The sequence below is a fragment of the Acyrthosiphon pisum genome, chromosome A1, assembly GCF_005508785.2.
Source record: "Acyrthosiphon pisum isolate AL4f chromosome A1, pea_aphid_22Mar2018_4r6ur, whole genome shotgun sequence".
Taxonomy (NCBI): Eukaryota; Metazoa; Arthropoda; class Insecta; order Hemiptera; family Aphididae; genus Acyrthosiphon; species Acyrthosiphon pisum.
In genome coordinates, this window is record NC_042494.1 from 11,338,758 (window position 1) to 11,355,613 (window position 16,856).

Below are 16,856 nucleotides of genomic sequence, written 5' to 3' on the forward strand. Positions count from 1 at the left end.
TTGGTTGCTTATATTTCTAATTATTTGTTTGAATCAATAAAATGTGTTTAAACATTATAGATATATATCTAAACATGAAAAATGTTGATGAATTTTAACTATTCAAATGTGGTGATCATATTTCTTGAACTATTAATTTTTACGACATGTTGCACAAGGTTGCATAAACAATCAGTTAACATATTGAATCAATAGTAATCTAATGAACCCTTAAACATGATTTAGTGGCCCGTGAATTATAATGAGTCTCCAATTTTTGTTAGTTAATCAATTAATAAATTTTTATGCGCCCCATATAAATAATATATTATATAATTAAAATATTAAAAAATGAATACATTTTGGTAAAAAATATAATAAATGAAAATTTGTATACATTGATTCTAACATCTCAACTTTGTATTGGATAAGGTACATTAATATGGATTGTAAAAAAAAAATAAGATACTGGCATACTAATATTATCACATAAATACATAATTATGTGATTTGTGATCTGAAAAATAGTATTTCATTGATCGTGCTGTGTACAAGTCAGACTTTCTTTATGGTTTAATAATATCAATGGGGAAAGTGTGAATAATTCATAAATAAGATTCTCAAATATAATAAGTATAAGTCCAACACAACTTATTTGTACGAATATGTCCAAATAAAATTCACAGTTTTAAATTATAAAGAATTTAAGACGTCCTACTTAAAAATCCGATTAGGATTTGGTACATAAAAACCCAACATTTTATCACTATATTTAGGACCGACTGACGACCGTTTTCAATTCTAATATCAATCAATCAATCAATATCAATAAAGTATATTCTATTAAGTGGGTTTAAAATTAGGTATACAATAAGACAGACCGTAATTTCAGTTTTTAGAAGAGAGGACAAAAGTTTTGACTAGTCCATACCTATAGGTAGATAACCGAAAAAAAAACTGATCGCTTTACTCACAATCTAATTTCCATTTATTTTTTTTTTATCTTGATACAATATTTATTACCATAATATCTAAAATAATTTAACAATATCATAGACAAAAATAGCCTAATTATATTGCAAAAAACACGTGTTGAAATAAATAAGCATATTATTGTAAACTACCTGCGACCTGCCTTGTCCTTAAATTGATTTCGATTACTATTTGTTCGACAAAATCGGACAAATTATAAACAATTGTTATAATAAGATAGGTAATATTAATTTCATCTACCCCACCACAAGCAAAGGGGTTCAATTAATGAATACAATTTGTATACGTAATTCATTTTACCATATTATGTAAATTTGATTCGATCTAATAAAAAAAAATAATAATAATGTACCAACCTATTACTGATTCATCTGTTAGTATTTCGTTGACTGCCAACTGCCAAGTGTCAATCGACGTCTACGTAGTGCTGACAGAACTGCTACGAAAACATCACATATACATATAGATTATACTATGGCAGTCAGCAGAGGTATTCAATCTTTATCACCCCACGACGGCACGACTCCTTTGTGTCTTCACAATATTTTGACGGCTCCCAAATTATTACTGACAAAAAAAAATAATGTTTATAACATGTATGTAAATATATTTATTTGATAATATTTATCTTAATATATTACATTAAATTTGGTTATCGGTTCTTATTGACGGGACTCACGTCTTCGCAACTCCCGCGACGCCTCTGATTGCCATGACGCATAATTTGAATACCTCTGGATTATAATTTATAGCCTATCATAGATGACATAAGGTATTACTCATTATTTAGTTTAAGCAATATCCGTTCAGTCGCTTACTAAATAATGTAATATTTAACATTTAAAATGCTTAAATAAATGTAAGCTCTTATAGTTGAGGCCTTAACGTAGAGTAGATGTACCTATATACGTGTTCCTCTTATGTCCGTGACTATATATTATAATAAGTAATATTATACATGACGTTGTCATCTTTGGGTCTTATTCTATGTTTCAATTTTGCTAAGTGGACCATTATGATATTGGGATATAAAATCTGGATCGTAGCGATCGAAATTTCGATGGGGTGAAACCTCTAAATGCGAACCCAGGGTCCCGCTTATGATTTATACTTTTATATAAGCACATAAGAACGTACAAAAAGGGGGAGGTAATCCCCATCTAAATTATATTACATTTTAGATTCTGGGCGGAGTGAAAGAATGTATTGATTTTACAATGATGTGTGTGTTTTTTTTGTCCGTCAGCAACACTTTGGATAATAAAAATGCTCCAATTTTCGAAATCAGTATTTTTTCTGATAGAAAAGTGAATCTAGTTGGTACTTTTAGGAGATCAAAATTGAAAATTCCAAGTAGTTTTACTGTTTTAGAAAGCGTCAAGAAAACAAAAAAAGTGGTAATTTTTATACAAAACGAATTTTTGAAAAGTTGATTTTATTTTTTTTCCTGTACCTAACTCAAAAACTAATAATCGTACCTTTGACATGTTCACCAAATATTTATATTACCATTTTCAATGAATGGTAACAACTTCAAAAAATGTTGAATATTTTTAAGCTAGTTATAGTCTTGAGAAGTTTTTGGAAATTAATAATTTTTTTTTTAATTATTCTCGATGAAAACTTTTTCACTTAATAAAAAAGCTTGACAATTTAATACAAGGTTCCTTATAAGTTTCATTAATGTAAGTTCAAAAATATTAAAAATGGAATGATTATTTTTTATATGCATTCAAAGTTCAAATTTAGACAAAATTCTTCAAAATTTCGAAAATTTCGAAAATATTTTTCGGTTAAAAGTTTTAAAAATCCGATAGCAACGTAAAAGTGCGACATTAATAGCACTTTGTACAAGGTGCAACGAATAAGTCAACTAATCAACTTGATATTGTATACAAATTACAAGACTAAGTACTGCATTAGGATTTTATAAGCTTATAACTTATAGCCTGGGTCCAAGGGTGTGAATTTAAATTCAGTGTTTCCAGTGTCGGGTAGTAACGTAACGAAACTACGAAAGGAACGCGTTACTGTAACAGTGTTATTTTGTTTGTAACTCACTAACGCGTTACGTACTTTCATTAGAATTATTTCCAAGTAACGAAAATGTAATGGAATAAATACTTCTGATAAGTAATTTCAATTGTAGGTATAACGCGTTACAGTTTTGACTTAGGTATTTTGTAAAGTAACAGGTATCGATAAACTCTGCAAGTTCGAAAAAAATTTTTTACCGATGCCGTATAAAGTTTATTTACGGCGTAAACTATATGGCTTAATTGTGAAAATTGCTCGGACATTCTTGCACCGCAAAATTCAAAAACAAGTTAAATACGTACGGAAATGGCCGGCAACAGGTATCGGCACAGCACTTAAGTTCGTAAAAACTTTACATTTTCGATTTTTTTTTTTTTTTTTGTCAACGATGGATAGTAGGAGATAAGTTCTATCCTGGTGGTAAAAGTCTTACTATTTTGTGATAATTATGTAAAGAGATATTGCATTTTTAAATGTAGGATTTACATGATACTTGCAGATGTGTAAAAAAAAATGATTTTGACTCTACTGAAAACCTAGAAAAACGTCGCTTACCTAAATAATCCTTTTATAATAATGTAAAAATCGATATATCAATGTGATGAATACTGATGATTGATGATAAAACCTAATATAAAACCTAATTCTAATCTGATAACTATCTTAGTTAATGGTAGGTATAGGCCATAGGGACTAGATACACTATATATAGCACATATTTTTTCCATTATTCAGCGGATATTATGTAAATAATGAAAATTTCATATTAGATAAACTCAAGTGTTTGACAATCAATTTCTTGACAACATGTCATGTATTATACTGTACATAGTACCTACATAATTTACATAAATTTTAATTGTCTTAAAACAACATTTCTTATATAAATATAAATACCTATATATAGATATTCATCTATAATCTGTATGTATTAGTATTACGATAATTTTGTTTCTAACACGGTAATGGGCAATGGCTATCTATGTGGCTATGTACTTAGGTACTACTTAAAATTGAAGAGCAATGAAAATATATTTTTTACTTTTCTGTAGACTAATTTTTCATTAGGTACACACTATTTACTAATTTATATTGATTACAAACAATACTGTTTTATTGTGATCATATATAGGTAGTGTTGAATAATATGAAATAAATAATACATTAAATTGATTAATTGCACATATTGTTTTTTTATTTATAATTTTAATAATATTAATTACAGATTAAAAGTTGAAATCGTTTATCTGCGAAACAAAATATTTTCTTAAAAAAATATATATAGAACGTTTTGCCATTATTCTGTGAACATTAAAAATATTGAAAATTCCATATCAGATACACTTATAATTTTAACGATTTATTTCTTGACAACGTCAAAGTTGTTTGCTTTCAATTCCTGTGACTTCAAAGATGCACTTCCAATGGCGACTTCCTCATCACCTTCAGATCCAATGGTTTTGGACTGGAATAGAGATGATGCATCAGATGATGCTGAATCAGCGGAGAAAGTGTTTAATGGAGCTGGTGTCGAAGATCCAAAGAAAGATTGTTGGCCGAAGTTGAATGGAGCTGCGGATGAACCAACGAAACCTTCTTGGGCGACGTTTGAGCCGTAGAATCCAGCCGGGCTGACAGTTGAACTGTATGTGCTAATTGGGCTAGCTGTAGAGCTGTAGAATGCACCAGCAGACGCTGGAGTAGAGCTGTAGAATGCACTGCCAGAACCTTGAGCTAAACCAGATGAGAATGTTTTGTAACCAGATTGGCCATATAGAGCACTGGATTCATATCCTAAAGCGACCGGAGATTGTTGATAATAGTGGACAGTGGCGAAACGTTGAGCCGGAGCTGCAACCGGGACTGGGACCTTAACTTCAACTGGAACTTGAACTGGGTATGGCACTCTCTTTTCTACTGGATATGGGACTGGTCTGTCCACAGATACTGGTACTTTAACTTCTACTGGAACTGGTACTTTGACTGGTACATCGTACCTGACTGGGTATGGAACCTTCTTCTCAACGGCATATGGGACTAATTTTTCTACTGGGTATGGCACGGCTTTTTCTACGGCATATAGCACTGGTTTTTCGACGGGGTATGGGTATGGTACTGGCTTTTCTACGGGGTATGGCCTGTCAACATTTACTCGCACTGGGTATGGGACTGGTTTTTCAACTGCGTATGGAACGGGTTTCTCAACTGGAACTGGAACTGCGTATGGTCTGTCGACTGGGACTTTCACTTCATAAGGTACTGGCTTTTCAACTGGGTATGGCACTCTCTTCTCAACTTCGACTGGGTACGGTTGAGGAACGTGAATTGGACGGTCTACATTAACTTGCACAGCGTATGGCACGTGTTTTTCTACAGTTACTTGGTATGGATGTGGCACACGAACCACAACGGGGTATGGAACTCTCTTTTCAACTTGGACGTAGTATGGAACTGGAACTTCTTTAGCGATGGTAACTTCGTGATGAGGTGCAGGGGCGTTAGCTACTGCTGGTATTTCAACTGCATCATGGCTAATTGCGTCAGACTTGACTATTGCGCCTTGAGAGTAAGATGGGGCAAAAGCTCCAGAATAGTATGAACCGTATGACGTAGCGAAAGCTGGTGATCTGTTCAGAAGGACGGGTTCTGGGGTGGATGACACAACTGGTGAAGCTCCGCCCACTAAAACTGCGGGGGTGGAAGAATACGCAAAGCTCGCGTCGGATAATGCAGCACCAGAGACAGCGGCGCCAGACACGAAAGGTGCTGGGGTCGATGATCCGATTAAAGCTGCCGGAGTAGATGAACCGAAAGAGCCATCGTAGAATGGAGCGGGTGTGGACGATCCAATGAACGAAGCAGAGTCGAAGGACTGAGCTGCGACAGCGTTGGAGTAGGCATTCGACGCAAAAGAGTTGCCGAAAGAATTGCCAAAAGAGCTGCCGAATGCGAATGGAGCTGGTGTAGAGCTGTAAGAAATGGATTTGAATGGAGCAGCAGTCGTCGAGAACGAGCTACCAAACGTAAACGGGGCTGGGGTTGATGGGCCAAAAGTCTTGGCTCCAAATGAGAATGGGTTGAATATGGTGTCTCTTTTCTTCTCGTTCTTGACGTCGGCAAATGCGGTGGACACAACTAGGAGTCCTAGAAGAGCTATCTGAATCTGAAAAAAAGAATGATTGTTACCATTATACACTAATAGTTATTAATTATTTTCGTATTATATCGAAATCAGAAAAAAATATTGAAATAAAATATAATTTTGTGTACAACTACGATTACTCAATATATTGGCATAATATAATAAATAGGTAGGTACTTATATAATAAGTAGGTATTTAATTTATTATAATAAATTACAATAAAACCTTTCTTTTTAACATTTTAAACATTTTAAGACATATTTAAAATAATGAATTTGAGCATTTTATAATAACATCAAATATTTTTTGATAATTATTTTAATAATTCATTTTGTTCTTTTGGCCTTAAAAGTATATTCTACTTGTCCCTAATGTAACTACACCTGCATATAGTTATTTATATTATTCTATGCAAGTGCAATTTTAAATATCTGGAATAAAGTTTGTATTTTTCAATTAATTTTAATAAATTTATAACTTGACTAGTTTATCATTTGCATATATCTTTAAACTATAATCGTATCATAAATATTAATTATATCTGCAGTTAAAACATAATAATATTATCATAATAATAATTATAATAACTAAATAATATAATAATTTAAAGTTTTCAAAAATATTATATTATATTTTTAGTATGTGTACCTACCTACCTATATAAGTGCATTAAGAAAAATATTTTGTTGCTAACTATTAAATTTTTTATGTTTATTTTCACAGATATTAATAATAATTATGAAGGAAGAATAGTGAAAACATTTTTAAACACGTCAATTTGTCTCGAAAAATGTATAACATCTTGGTACACTTTACAGCGATTGAACTATCGATTGAAACATGAAGTGGAATATAACTAATTTTATATCAAGACGATGTTTAAACGTAAATATTTATCAAATAAGTATATTAAACAAGGAATACTTGGATTCGAAGTTATGCTAAGTATACCTAGGTACTATTATATTATGATCATATCATTTTTAAATTAATAAAATTGGATCGTTACTATAACGTTCATAATTTTACGTTATTTTATATTATAGTAAGAAAGAGGTATACAATTCGTTTAACTATATAACTATAAAAGCATAATAAGTATATAAAAAAAATAGTCTCGTTCGTTCTCACCATAGCACTGGAAGCCATAATGCTTGTCGCTTCTGCCTTCTGGTCTGTTGTTACTGTTCAGCCCTGTAGCTGCCGATTGACTGGATACTTTACTGGACGCCGGCGTTTACTATATATAGGTACGCGCGCGGGCACTACAATGTATTGGATGGTCTTCTGCAGAAAAAAATTTGTCAAAAAACCAGTAATCCGGGATGGGAGAATTTTTTATGGATATCTATCATGAAAAACCCCTCCTACCGCGTTAAATATTCGATATCCGTTCCAAGGTTTTTTTATTACAATTTTTTATCGATTTTTTATCATAATAAATGTATTTGGTTTTAAATAATTGTAAATTCGTATTATACGTGTTTTTTTCACCTGTATTTGTTTTTTGTTTGGTCTTCTTATGTCCAAAAACCGGTTGCCCATATGCTCATCCAAGGGTTGCATAACCGTAATATTATTATATTATGATATGGATTCTGCAAAATCGGCGACCTTCGGCCATTAAAATGTATCCCATCCCACATCGATTGACTCGCAGACATTTTGCTCCTTCATCATTGTCATTGCAGTGTCATAGAATAGGAGGTAGGTACTCCGATACATACACACGGTAAATGGTAATTATGATAATATTGAATGCAAAACGAGCCAATTTGCGTTCATTTTTTTAACCGCTTTTTATAAAATATTCCTTAAAAAATTATGTACATAACAAATTTAAATAATGTAGATTTTGATTTTTCGTAACAAAGATTATTATATATTATTGTATATTATTATATATTTTATGGGTAATACGTGAGTGTTACGAGTTTTTACCAAAAATACACTATATAGGTACATTAATATATGCAGTTAATTTCATATTTTATTTCACTTTCATTATTATTATATAAAATGATACGATTTTAGAAATGTTATAAAAAGTATAACGATTTTAATCGCAAAATTACCAAAACCTACTTATAAAATCGTTTTTAATATATAGTATCGATTTTTTGTTTTATTTTATTTTTTATTTAATCTATAAATTATTATAATTTTAATATTAAGTAATTAAAATGATAGAAATATTTTTTTAGAACGTCATATACTCACTACTCAATTTTTATACTTTTGAAGTAGTGGTATATTTACCAAACGTACTATATGTCTATATTTGAAAAAGTATATTAGAATTTATTACAAACACGTTTATGCTTGCGTATATATTTCAAATTGAATCAAAAAATATTAACACTACTGATAAGTGAACAGTTCAATATTCTTAAAAACTTTTTAAGATTTTATCAAAAATTTATTTTAATATCTTAATTTGTAAGTAAACATTTTGTGTGATAGTAATCATATTATATATTTATCAGAATTGTATTAATATATTTTTATAAAGCTATTTCATTGTATTTACATTTATATTAAAACATATTAAAAATACATTTAAATATTTAATATCAAATGCCATCGCTTTTTCAAAACCAATTAAAAATTAACTTGTCATTTTATCGACGTAACACATTGTTTTAGATTCTGAGCGGATTCATGAATGTATTGATGTTATGTGTTTACTGTTTGTGTCTGAAAACAATTACTATCACAGTAGAAAAAATGCTTCGGTTTTCAACATCAATTTGAGAGTTGAGAGCCGTGGGAGGTTAAAAATAAAAAAAATCCCTGAACTTTTCTTAATAATTAAGTGAAAAAAAGTGGGTAAGTGAGTACAGCTTTTCTGTACTTACATTAATTATCGTATGGGTCACTGTAATGGATGTGTTAAATTTGAATTCAATTATATAAAATCATTGTATGATACGCAAATATACAAGTATATTTTATGATATTGCTATTAAAGTAATTTATTTTACTATTAGTAAAACAATAGATTAATTAATTTTTGCCGAAAACAAGGTACATACTTCAAAAGTTTCAAGTATCTACCCACGAATAACATTTTTAAATCATAAACAAATAATTAAAATCGTTATTCTCCGTTTAAATATCTAATTTTGTCTAAACTTGAACTAAAATATCTAGTAAAATAAACTGTGATTGTATGATTTTTAGATCTTTTGGTTAATATATGAGGTTACCATAAATTATTATATTATATTAAAAACTTTTTTTTTATTGACATCTGAAGTTTTAATTTGCAGGAAGTTAGATGTATAAACTAAGAGGATCGATTTAGAAATTTGTACGTACCTATATTATTATATTTTAAATACACAATGCAATTTTCAAAACACTTAGCTTAATTTTTTGCTATTGGCTACAGGCTATTCACACCATTCTAGATTAATTCGGTATTGACTAAAAATGTAATAACAATAATATATGATATAAATAAATAGGTACTATGCCTATTTAAATATTAATAGGGTATTAAGTGCCACTTTAATGAATCACTTCTAATTATTCCTATTTTCATGTATATGTTTTTCTGTCGCCACATACATTATTGTGCTAAATAGTACAGATTATGCATATCTTAATAATAATTTAAAAAATATATATATTAATAGGTATTATAATAAATGCAATGTTTTCAACAAAATTGTATTACTAATAGTAAAAGTTACTAACAGTAATTTATATAACTTTAGTAGAAGTATAATTAATATATCATGAAATATATACTTAGTAGTGTAAGCTGACAGATAGTCTTCGCTTAATCGCTTAGAATAGTTTTTATTTTTATTGATTTTAAGTGCAGTAACAACTATTAGCTGGAGTACGGTTGGATTGGAACACTAAAAATATGAGTGGTCATCCATTCGGGAATTCGTGACACCGGCTGATGCTTGCATTTAGAACACGTTTCGTGAGTGAATACAATCACATCACGCCACACCAAGCCACCGAATAACTTTTTGTATGCAATAATTTATTGCATATAATATTGAATTCATTCAATATTAGATATTTGATATTCAACTGACAACTGTACAACAGAGTGGTTTGTAGTTACCTACTTTCTCTCTTTTAAAAATGTGATTTATTATAAAAAAAACAGATCGAGTTTCAGGAACCGAGTGGGCCCCATCCGGTGAATTTTCGAATAGAATTAAAAAAAAAAAAAGAAAAATCATTTATCAAAAAAACTATTTTATATCGTCTATGTCGAGCAAGAATCAAATTAATAAAAATAGTAATGATTTTTTGGAAATCTATAATTGGTCGCAGTTTTCGGCATTATTAATAATATGTTAGATGTTTGAAGTATTATGTCTATATTTTTAAATTTATTAAATTTCAAAAAGAGAGATTTTATTTCCTGGTCTTAAGACTTGATTTCTTGAGACCGAAGTCTGACGAATCCATTCAATTGTGTTCCCACCTCCTAATTTTTTATTTATGCGAGTACCTACTCATAACACAAATCATGGTTGCTGGTACATGGGCCATGGCGTATTAACGTTAAATACTCAGTAAATAATATATTTTACTTAGTAAATATTTTTATTGAATGCACCTACCTATATAAGATCTAAATTATAATATCCAATAAGGAAAAAAGATAAGCTAAAAATATATATCATTACATATATATATAGTTTATTGTTGTAGTGACATTATCAGTCTTTATGTTCATAATTGCATTGATATATATAATACAATTATATTATTATAATTATCAATGATAATTGCTAATGCAGACAGTGTTTCTTCGCCTATGTTTGATCTTAAGTATGATTTTATGTGTTTTGGGTTTAAAACGATTTATCAGTTTGAAAAGTTACTAATACTGAATGCATAATTACATTCTTAAAGCAATATATCCCAATAAGAGGACGCAACACCCCATAGGCGAATAGCGTGATAAATTTATTTATTTGTGTATATAGGGTGGCTATAGCCTATTATGTTTCTGGTAAACGACATATTATATTCTAAATATTTAACTAAAAAAAATTTACGAAAGGGGGGGGCTAAATAACATTTCAAGGGGGCTATACCCCCCCTCCATTCTATGCCTATGCTACACCTGCATGTATTCTCTCAGTCTCTTAATAAATTGTACGCTTAGCAGATCACATTTAGCTTTGTCTCTTATAAAATTTAAAGTTAAAATTATTATCTAGTGAACCTCATAGGTTTTTTTTTTAGATTTTAATAAATTTTAAAGCAAGTTTCAAAAATAATTCACAATTTTAAAATACCCATAGCTCGCTTTATAATTAAATTATAAAATATATATGTTATTCGTTTTTAAGACGTATACGGGTATAGCTCCTAAGGTAAGATATCGTTTAAATCATTTTTTCTTATAAACACTAACATGTCTTGTATACTTGAAGGAGAATAGGAAATGTTTTTCAATAACTGCCAAAATTAATACATTCATTGGGAAATTATGTTCCCAAATCTGTATTGTATTTATTTTTTAAAAGCTCAGCAGATATCCTTAAGTCTGCTGCTGTTATTTAAGTTAGTTTTAAAAATAAGTAATATTTTTTTAAAAGGTTTTCATATAGGTAATGGTACACTATAAACATTTTTCCGCCTCTAAAATGTAGTCGAATATCGGAAAATCCTTTCTTATTGGCTATTGCCTTTTTTTTCTGAGTTAATCGAGGGACGGAGGAGAAACCGCGTTAGCATTATTTCTCTTCGTTAACATTACTTCTCCTTATTGGCTATTGCAATCTAGATCATTGGGGAATCACTATTCCAAATTTCAAGTTCATACGTTTTGTAGTTTTTGAGATGTAGCTATGAATGAGTGAGTGAGTGGTATTTTGCTTGTATATATTATAATATAACATATTATTATATAATTTGTAATAATATCTACTAGGTATTATAGTATTATAATATATTATATTATTTTAATATTTATAAGTAATATCATTCATTTTAAATGCTAAGTACTTTATAATCAATGGTAATATATACTGCAATTTTCTGTTTATTTTAGCATAAGTACGTTTTTAATATTATTTATGAATTACAAGTTTCAATATCATTTATTATTTATTGGATAATATTGTATAATATGTAGACAAACAGATGGAAAAATGAGGAGTGGTGGAACAGATCCCCCACGTTATTATTATGGCTAAGGAATGTACTCATACAATTTTTAGATTCTGAGAGGAGTGAAGAAGCTATTTTTTTTAATAGTAGTTTTACAATGGTGTTTATTATTTTTATTTTTTATTCTGTATACAAGAATCCTGTATACAATTTATACCAGAAGGAGTGCTTCGATTTGAACATATAGTATCTTATCTTTTAGAAAATTGGACCAAGATGGACCTACCTACTTTAAAGAGGTCATTTTTCTCAATAGTTATTTAATGTCACGGGTAAAACCACCGACCAATTACGAAAAACCGCTAAAAACAGGATTTTCATTTCTAATGCTTTGTTTATTATCAATGAAACGAATAAAAAATTGTGACGAATTTAAAAATGTATCTTTGTACAATGAAGCTATATGAGATAACTGCATTATAGATACCTATCTATACCTACTTACAGAATACAGGCTATAATAAATAATAACAATATAAAATATCCAGACTGACAAACCGTCTCCGCTCAGAGTCGTTTTTCTTATACAATGATATTATATCATTGAGTTCAAGTTTAATACAATCTATTGTACAGTGACCCACTTATGATCTACTGTACAGCAGAGCGACATCCGCTTACCTGCTTTTTTTTTTTAGGACTACGTCATTACTGACGATAATTTTAGGATAATGTAAACTCCGGAGTTGCCCGATTGCGGCCCGAATTCAGGTACCTAGTCGTATTTTATCCCAAATATAAGTATCCCGATTGCGTCCAAAGACACATTGGTTCACAAAATACCTTATAATTAATATATATATAATCACCAAATAATAAAGTATTTCAAAATTATTATAAAACAAGTACAAATTATAAAAAGTATTTAAATACATGGCAAGTATACTTTGTATTTTAAATACTTTTTGAATGGATGTATTTGTATACAATTTTAAGAGTATATAAACATACAAATAATAAATTGTTTACAATAAAAATAGACATGAAATACAATTAATTTGTCAATAAATAGGTATTTAGTCGAATATTAAAATAATAAATTGTTTACAATAAAAATAGATGTGAAATACAAATAATATGTCAATGAATAGTAAAATAATTAAAGTGTTAGAGGTAGATTTTTAAAACTTATTATTTTACAAAATCAACATTAGATATTACCAAGTTTTTTAATTTTGTAATTTGGGTTAGTATGAATTTTTTTTTATTAATTTGTTTAGTTGTTTCCCGACGATTACAAACTATAGATCGCATTTTTATTTTAGCATCTGTTTGACATTGTTTCAAAATTTCCAAAAATTGAAATATACTTGGATGTGAAGTATAAAATAGTAAATTGAATTTTGAATGAAAACTTTCACACGCATTCGTTGTCAAATACATACTGGAACTACAAGTAGCCCATATTTCAGGGGGAAAATCAGAATCATCATCAATATAAGTGTCTACTAAATAATCACAAAATGTTTATATTTTAGCCGTTGAATGTTGTATAGAAACTAAATCAATGGCAAAACATTCACCTACCATTTCAGGTTCTAAAAATGATAATCCAAATATATATGTTAAAAACTTTCCTATATCACTATTTTTGTCTTTATAATCCGTTCTTAACCCTAAAGATTGTATTTTTCGCCACCACGATTGACCTAGATGGAACCTGCATCCTTTTATAGTAGCCAATGGCCAAGTTAAACGAGTTGCCTTGTGTATAGATGTTTCAAAATCTACGAATATTACATCGGGCTTAAAATTAAAATTAAATGTATTACATTGTTCTATTAATCCATTAAATGCATTTTGATAGCTTTCAAATTTTTTGTCTGATAATAAAAAATATGCAATAGGATAATAATGACCATTATTCAATGCATGGACAGTAAATAATTGACAAAAATATTTAGTACAGCATCGGAATGTCCCATCGACTTCTTGTATATTGGTTGGTTTAGCTGGGAGGATTTTTCTACGGGCCTCATAAATTCTTTTTCGAAAACAATTCACATCTGTAGTGGTAATATTCTCAACTCCTATAAATATAATCGAAAAGAAAAATGTTGTAACTAATAATACGTATGTACCTATTATAAATTATAAATTATTGACTTACCATTTTCTATTAAACCACCATGGATTAATTTTGACGGTCGCTCACAAATATTTTCAGTTGCCTTTCTTTTAATACCATTACGTATTTTTTGACTTTTCAAAATCTGTTCAGTATTGGCTTCATGATTGTGATCATCAACGTCAAATTTACTTTGGCTTATTAAAATTTCTTTATTGTATCGTTTGACAAAACTTTTACAACTTTTATTTGTACAACACCATTTTTCTATTTCATTTGCTAATAATTTATGAAATCGAAATTTATATTTAAATATTACTAATATTGGTTTATCTTTTTCGTTAAGCATTTCGTAAATTTCCATAGTTTAAACTTTATAAAACGAAGAATCAAACGGCACTATAACAGCACAATATACAACTGTGTTCCACTAGCAACCTTGCAATCTTACAGTTTATCTTCTTTTTTTTTTCTTTAAAGGACTGGAAATTACCACGCCGAATATTGGTGATCGTATGAATCGTGAATACAATAGTTATATTTATGTCAATATACGTATCGGACGCAATCGGGATATTTATTTAGTTTTGATAACCACTAAAATAGTATTTCCTACCTACTATGGACGGGCCGCAATCGGGATAGGTGAAAAGGTAAAAAGTTAACTTTGGGCCGCAATTGGGCGACGCCCGTAAACTCAACGGCAAACACGGTACAACACAAAATTCATAAATCATTACTTTATTTCTGAAAATAGCTGCCTAAAACAATAATTACCAACTGAAATTAATATTATTATTAGGACTTAGTTATATATAATCGCTAAAATAATAATTAAACCGAAAAATAAATATACAAACATTATAATTAGAGCGTGGATTTCATTTTTTTCTTTTTACATTTTTGGAATATTTTTCAGTAATCTTTACGAATCATAATAGTTTGAAATTAATGCCGAAATATATTTTGCATATTTTTGAATATTTAATGATATTCTATATATTTGCATATTTTTACGAAATTCAAAACGTATTGCATATTGAAGCGAGAATTTAAAAAAACAGGTATAAAATATAATATTTTGTCAAGTAGACAAATCAAAAATAAATTTTGCATGTACTAAACACTAAATAGTAATTGAAATAAAGACAAGATAACTATTTATATATAGACAATTTATGTCTATAATCTTAATCACTTTTTCTGTGTCCGTCAGTTATCGACATACCGTTTAGTTATTAATCCATAAATCGTGAATATGCCGAAAATAAGTAGTTCGATTTGCAATAAAGTTCGAGAATAGATTTCTTCAGTCAACAAAGACACCGAGGTTTTCACTACTGATGGAACCTTGTGGAAAATCTATTGTTTGTGAGAGAAAGTCTCAAGCAGGGCTTCAAAACGTTTTTATAACGTTATGAGTATAACGTTAAATATATAAAACAATTGAAATCAATAATGGATAATATATCGGTAAACGATAAACGATAAACGATAAACGAATAACGGTTAACGTACCAGTAAACGATAAACGATTGAAACGGTAAACGGATAACATATCGCTAAACGATAAACGATTGAAAACGGATAACGGATAACGAAACAGAAACGATAAACGATTGAAACATATAATTGCCTGAAAAAAAATATACATATTTATAAAATTATAACTATCAGTAAAATATATATTACCTATGGTTATTTTTGTAATATTATATTTTTAATCATTCTGTTTTGTGTGGGAAACAAGCTATATTCATGAGATAACGCTAAACGCTTCATAACGTTTAAATTTTAAAAACGTTTAAACGCTTAAGTTGAATAATATTTAAATGTTTGTAACGTTTAAACGTATAAATTGAATAACGTTTAAATTCTATATAACGTTAAACAGTCATTCGATCATAACGTTTAATATCCGAATAATGGTAAACGGTATTATTATTTTTGATTTAAGCCCTGGTCTCAAGTAGATCAAATATATAAAATTATAATACCTTTTTTATAATATTTAAATATACCAATTTTAAATATAAAATTTAATATTTCTATTAATAATTTACAAATTTGTGATTTTTCTGCATATTTTTACAATTTTGTATGACTGCATATTATATGGCATATTTTGATACTTCTTAGTGGATACAAATCTGCAGCGCTCTAAAAATAATATTCAAATTGCAGCATGCGATAAAGTCGAAGTGGTATATTATCCAAACGAAAAGATCCCGTTTACGCTAATCTTATAAATACACGACTTGTTTGGAGAAAATTGTATGACCAGTATTAGCAAAGTAATTGTACATGCTGTTACAAAGTATATGTATGAACCTGTTTGGACCAATTTATTATATAATATAATTTATAAACAGCATTTTCCATATTATTTTTCACAAGCTTATAGGACTGTCAAACAGTTTTGACAAGGTTACGTTGTGTTGAAAATAATAATATAGGTACATATTTTAGTCCCACACGCT

The 16,856-nt window shown here is 29.2% G+C and overlaps 1 protein-coding gene across 1 annotated transcript; it reads right to left on the reverse strand.

Moving 5' to 3' along the window:
• Window positions 1-4,178: 4,178 nt before the first annotated feature.
• LOC100162620 (leucine-rich repeat extensin-like protein 2) lies at window positions 4,179-7,438 on the reverse strand. The gene is made up of 2 exons (XM_001948091.5): window positions 7,284-7,438; window positions 4,179-6,172 (listed from the first exon to the last, which is right to left on the reverse strand). The coding sequence occupies exons 1-2, from the start codon at window positions 7,299-7,301 to the stop codon at window positions 4,370-4,372; spliced, it is 1,821 nt and encodes a 606-aa protein (XP_001948126.2). The 5' UTR covers window positions 7,302-7,438; the 3' UTR covers window positions 4,179-4,369.
• Window positions 7,439-16,856: the final 9,418 nt, after the last annotated feature.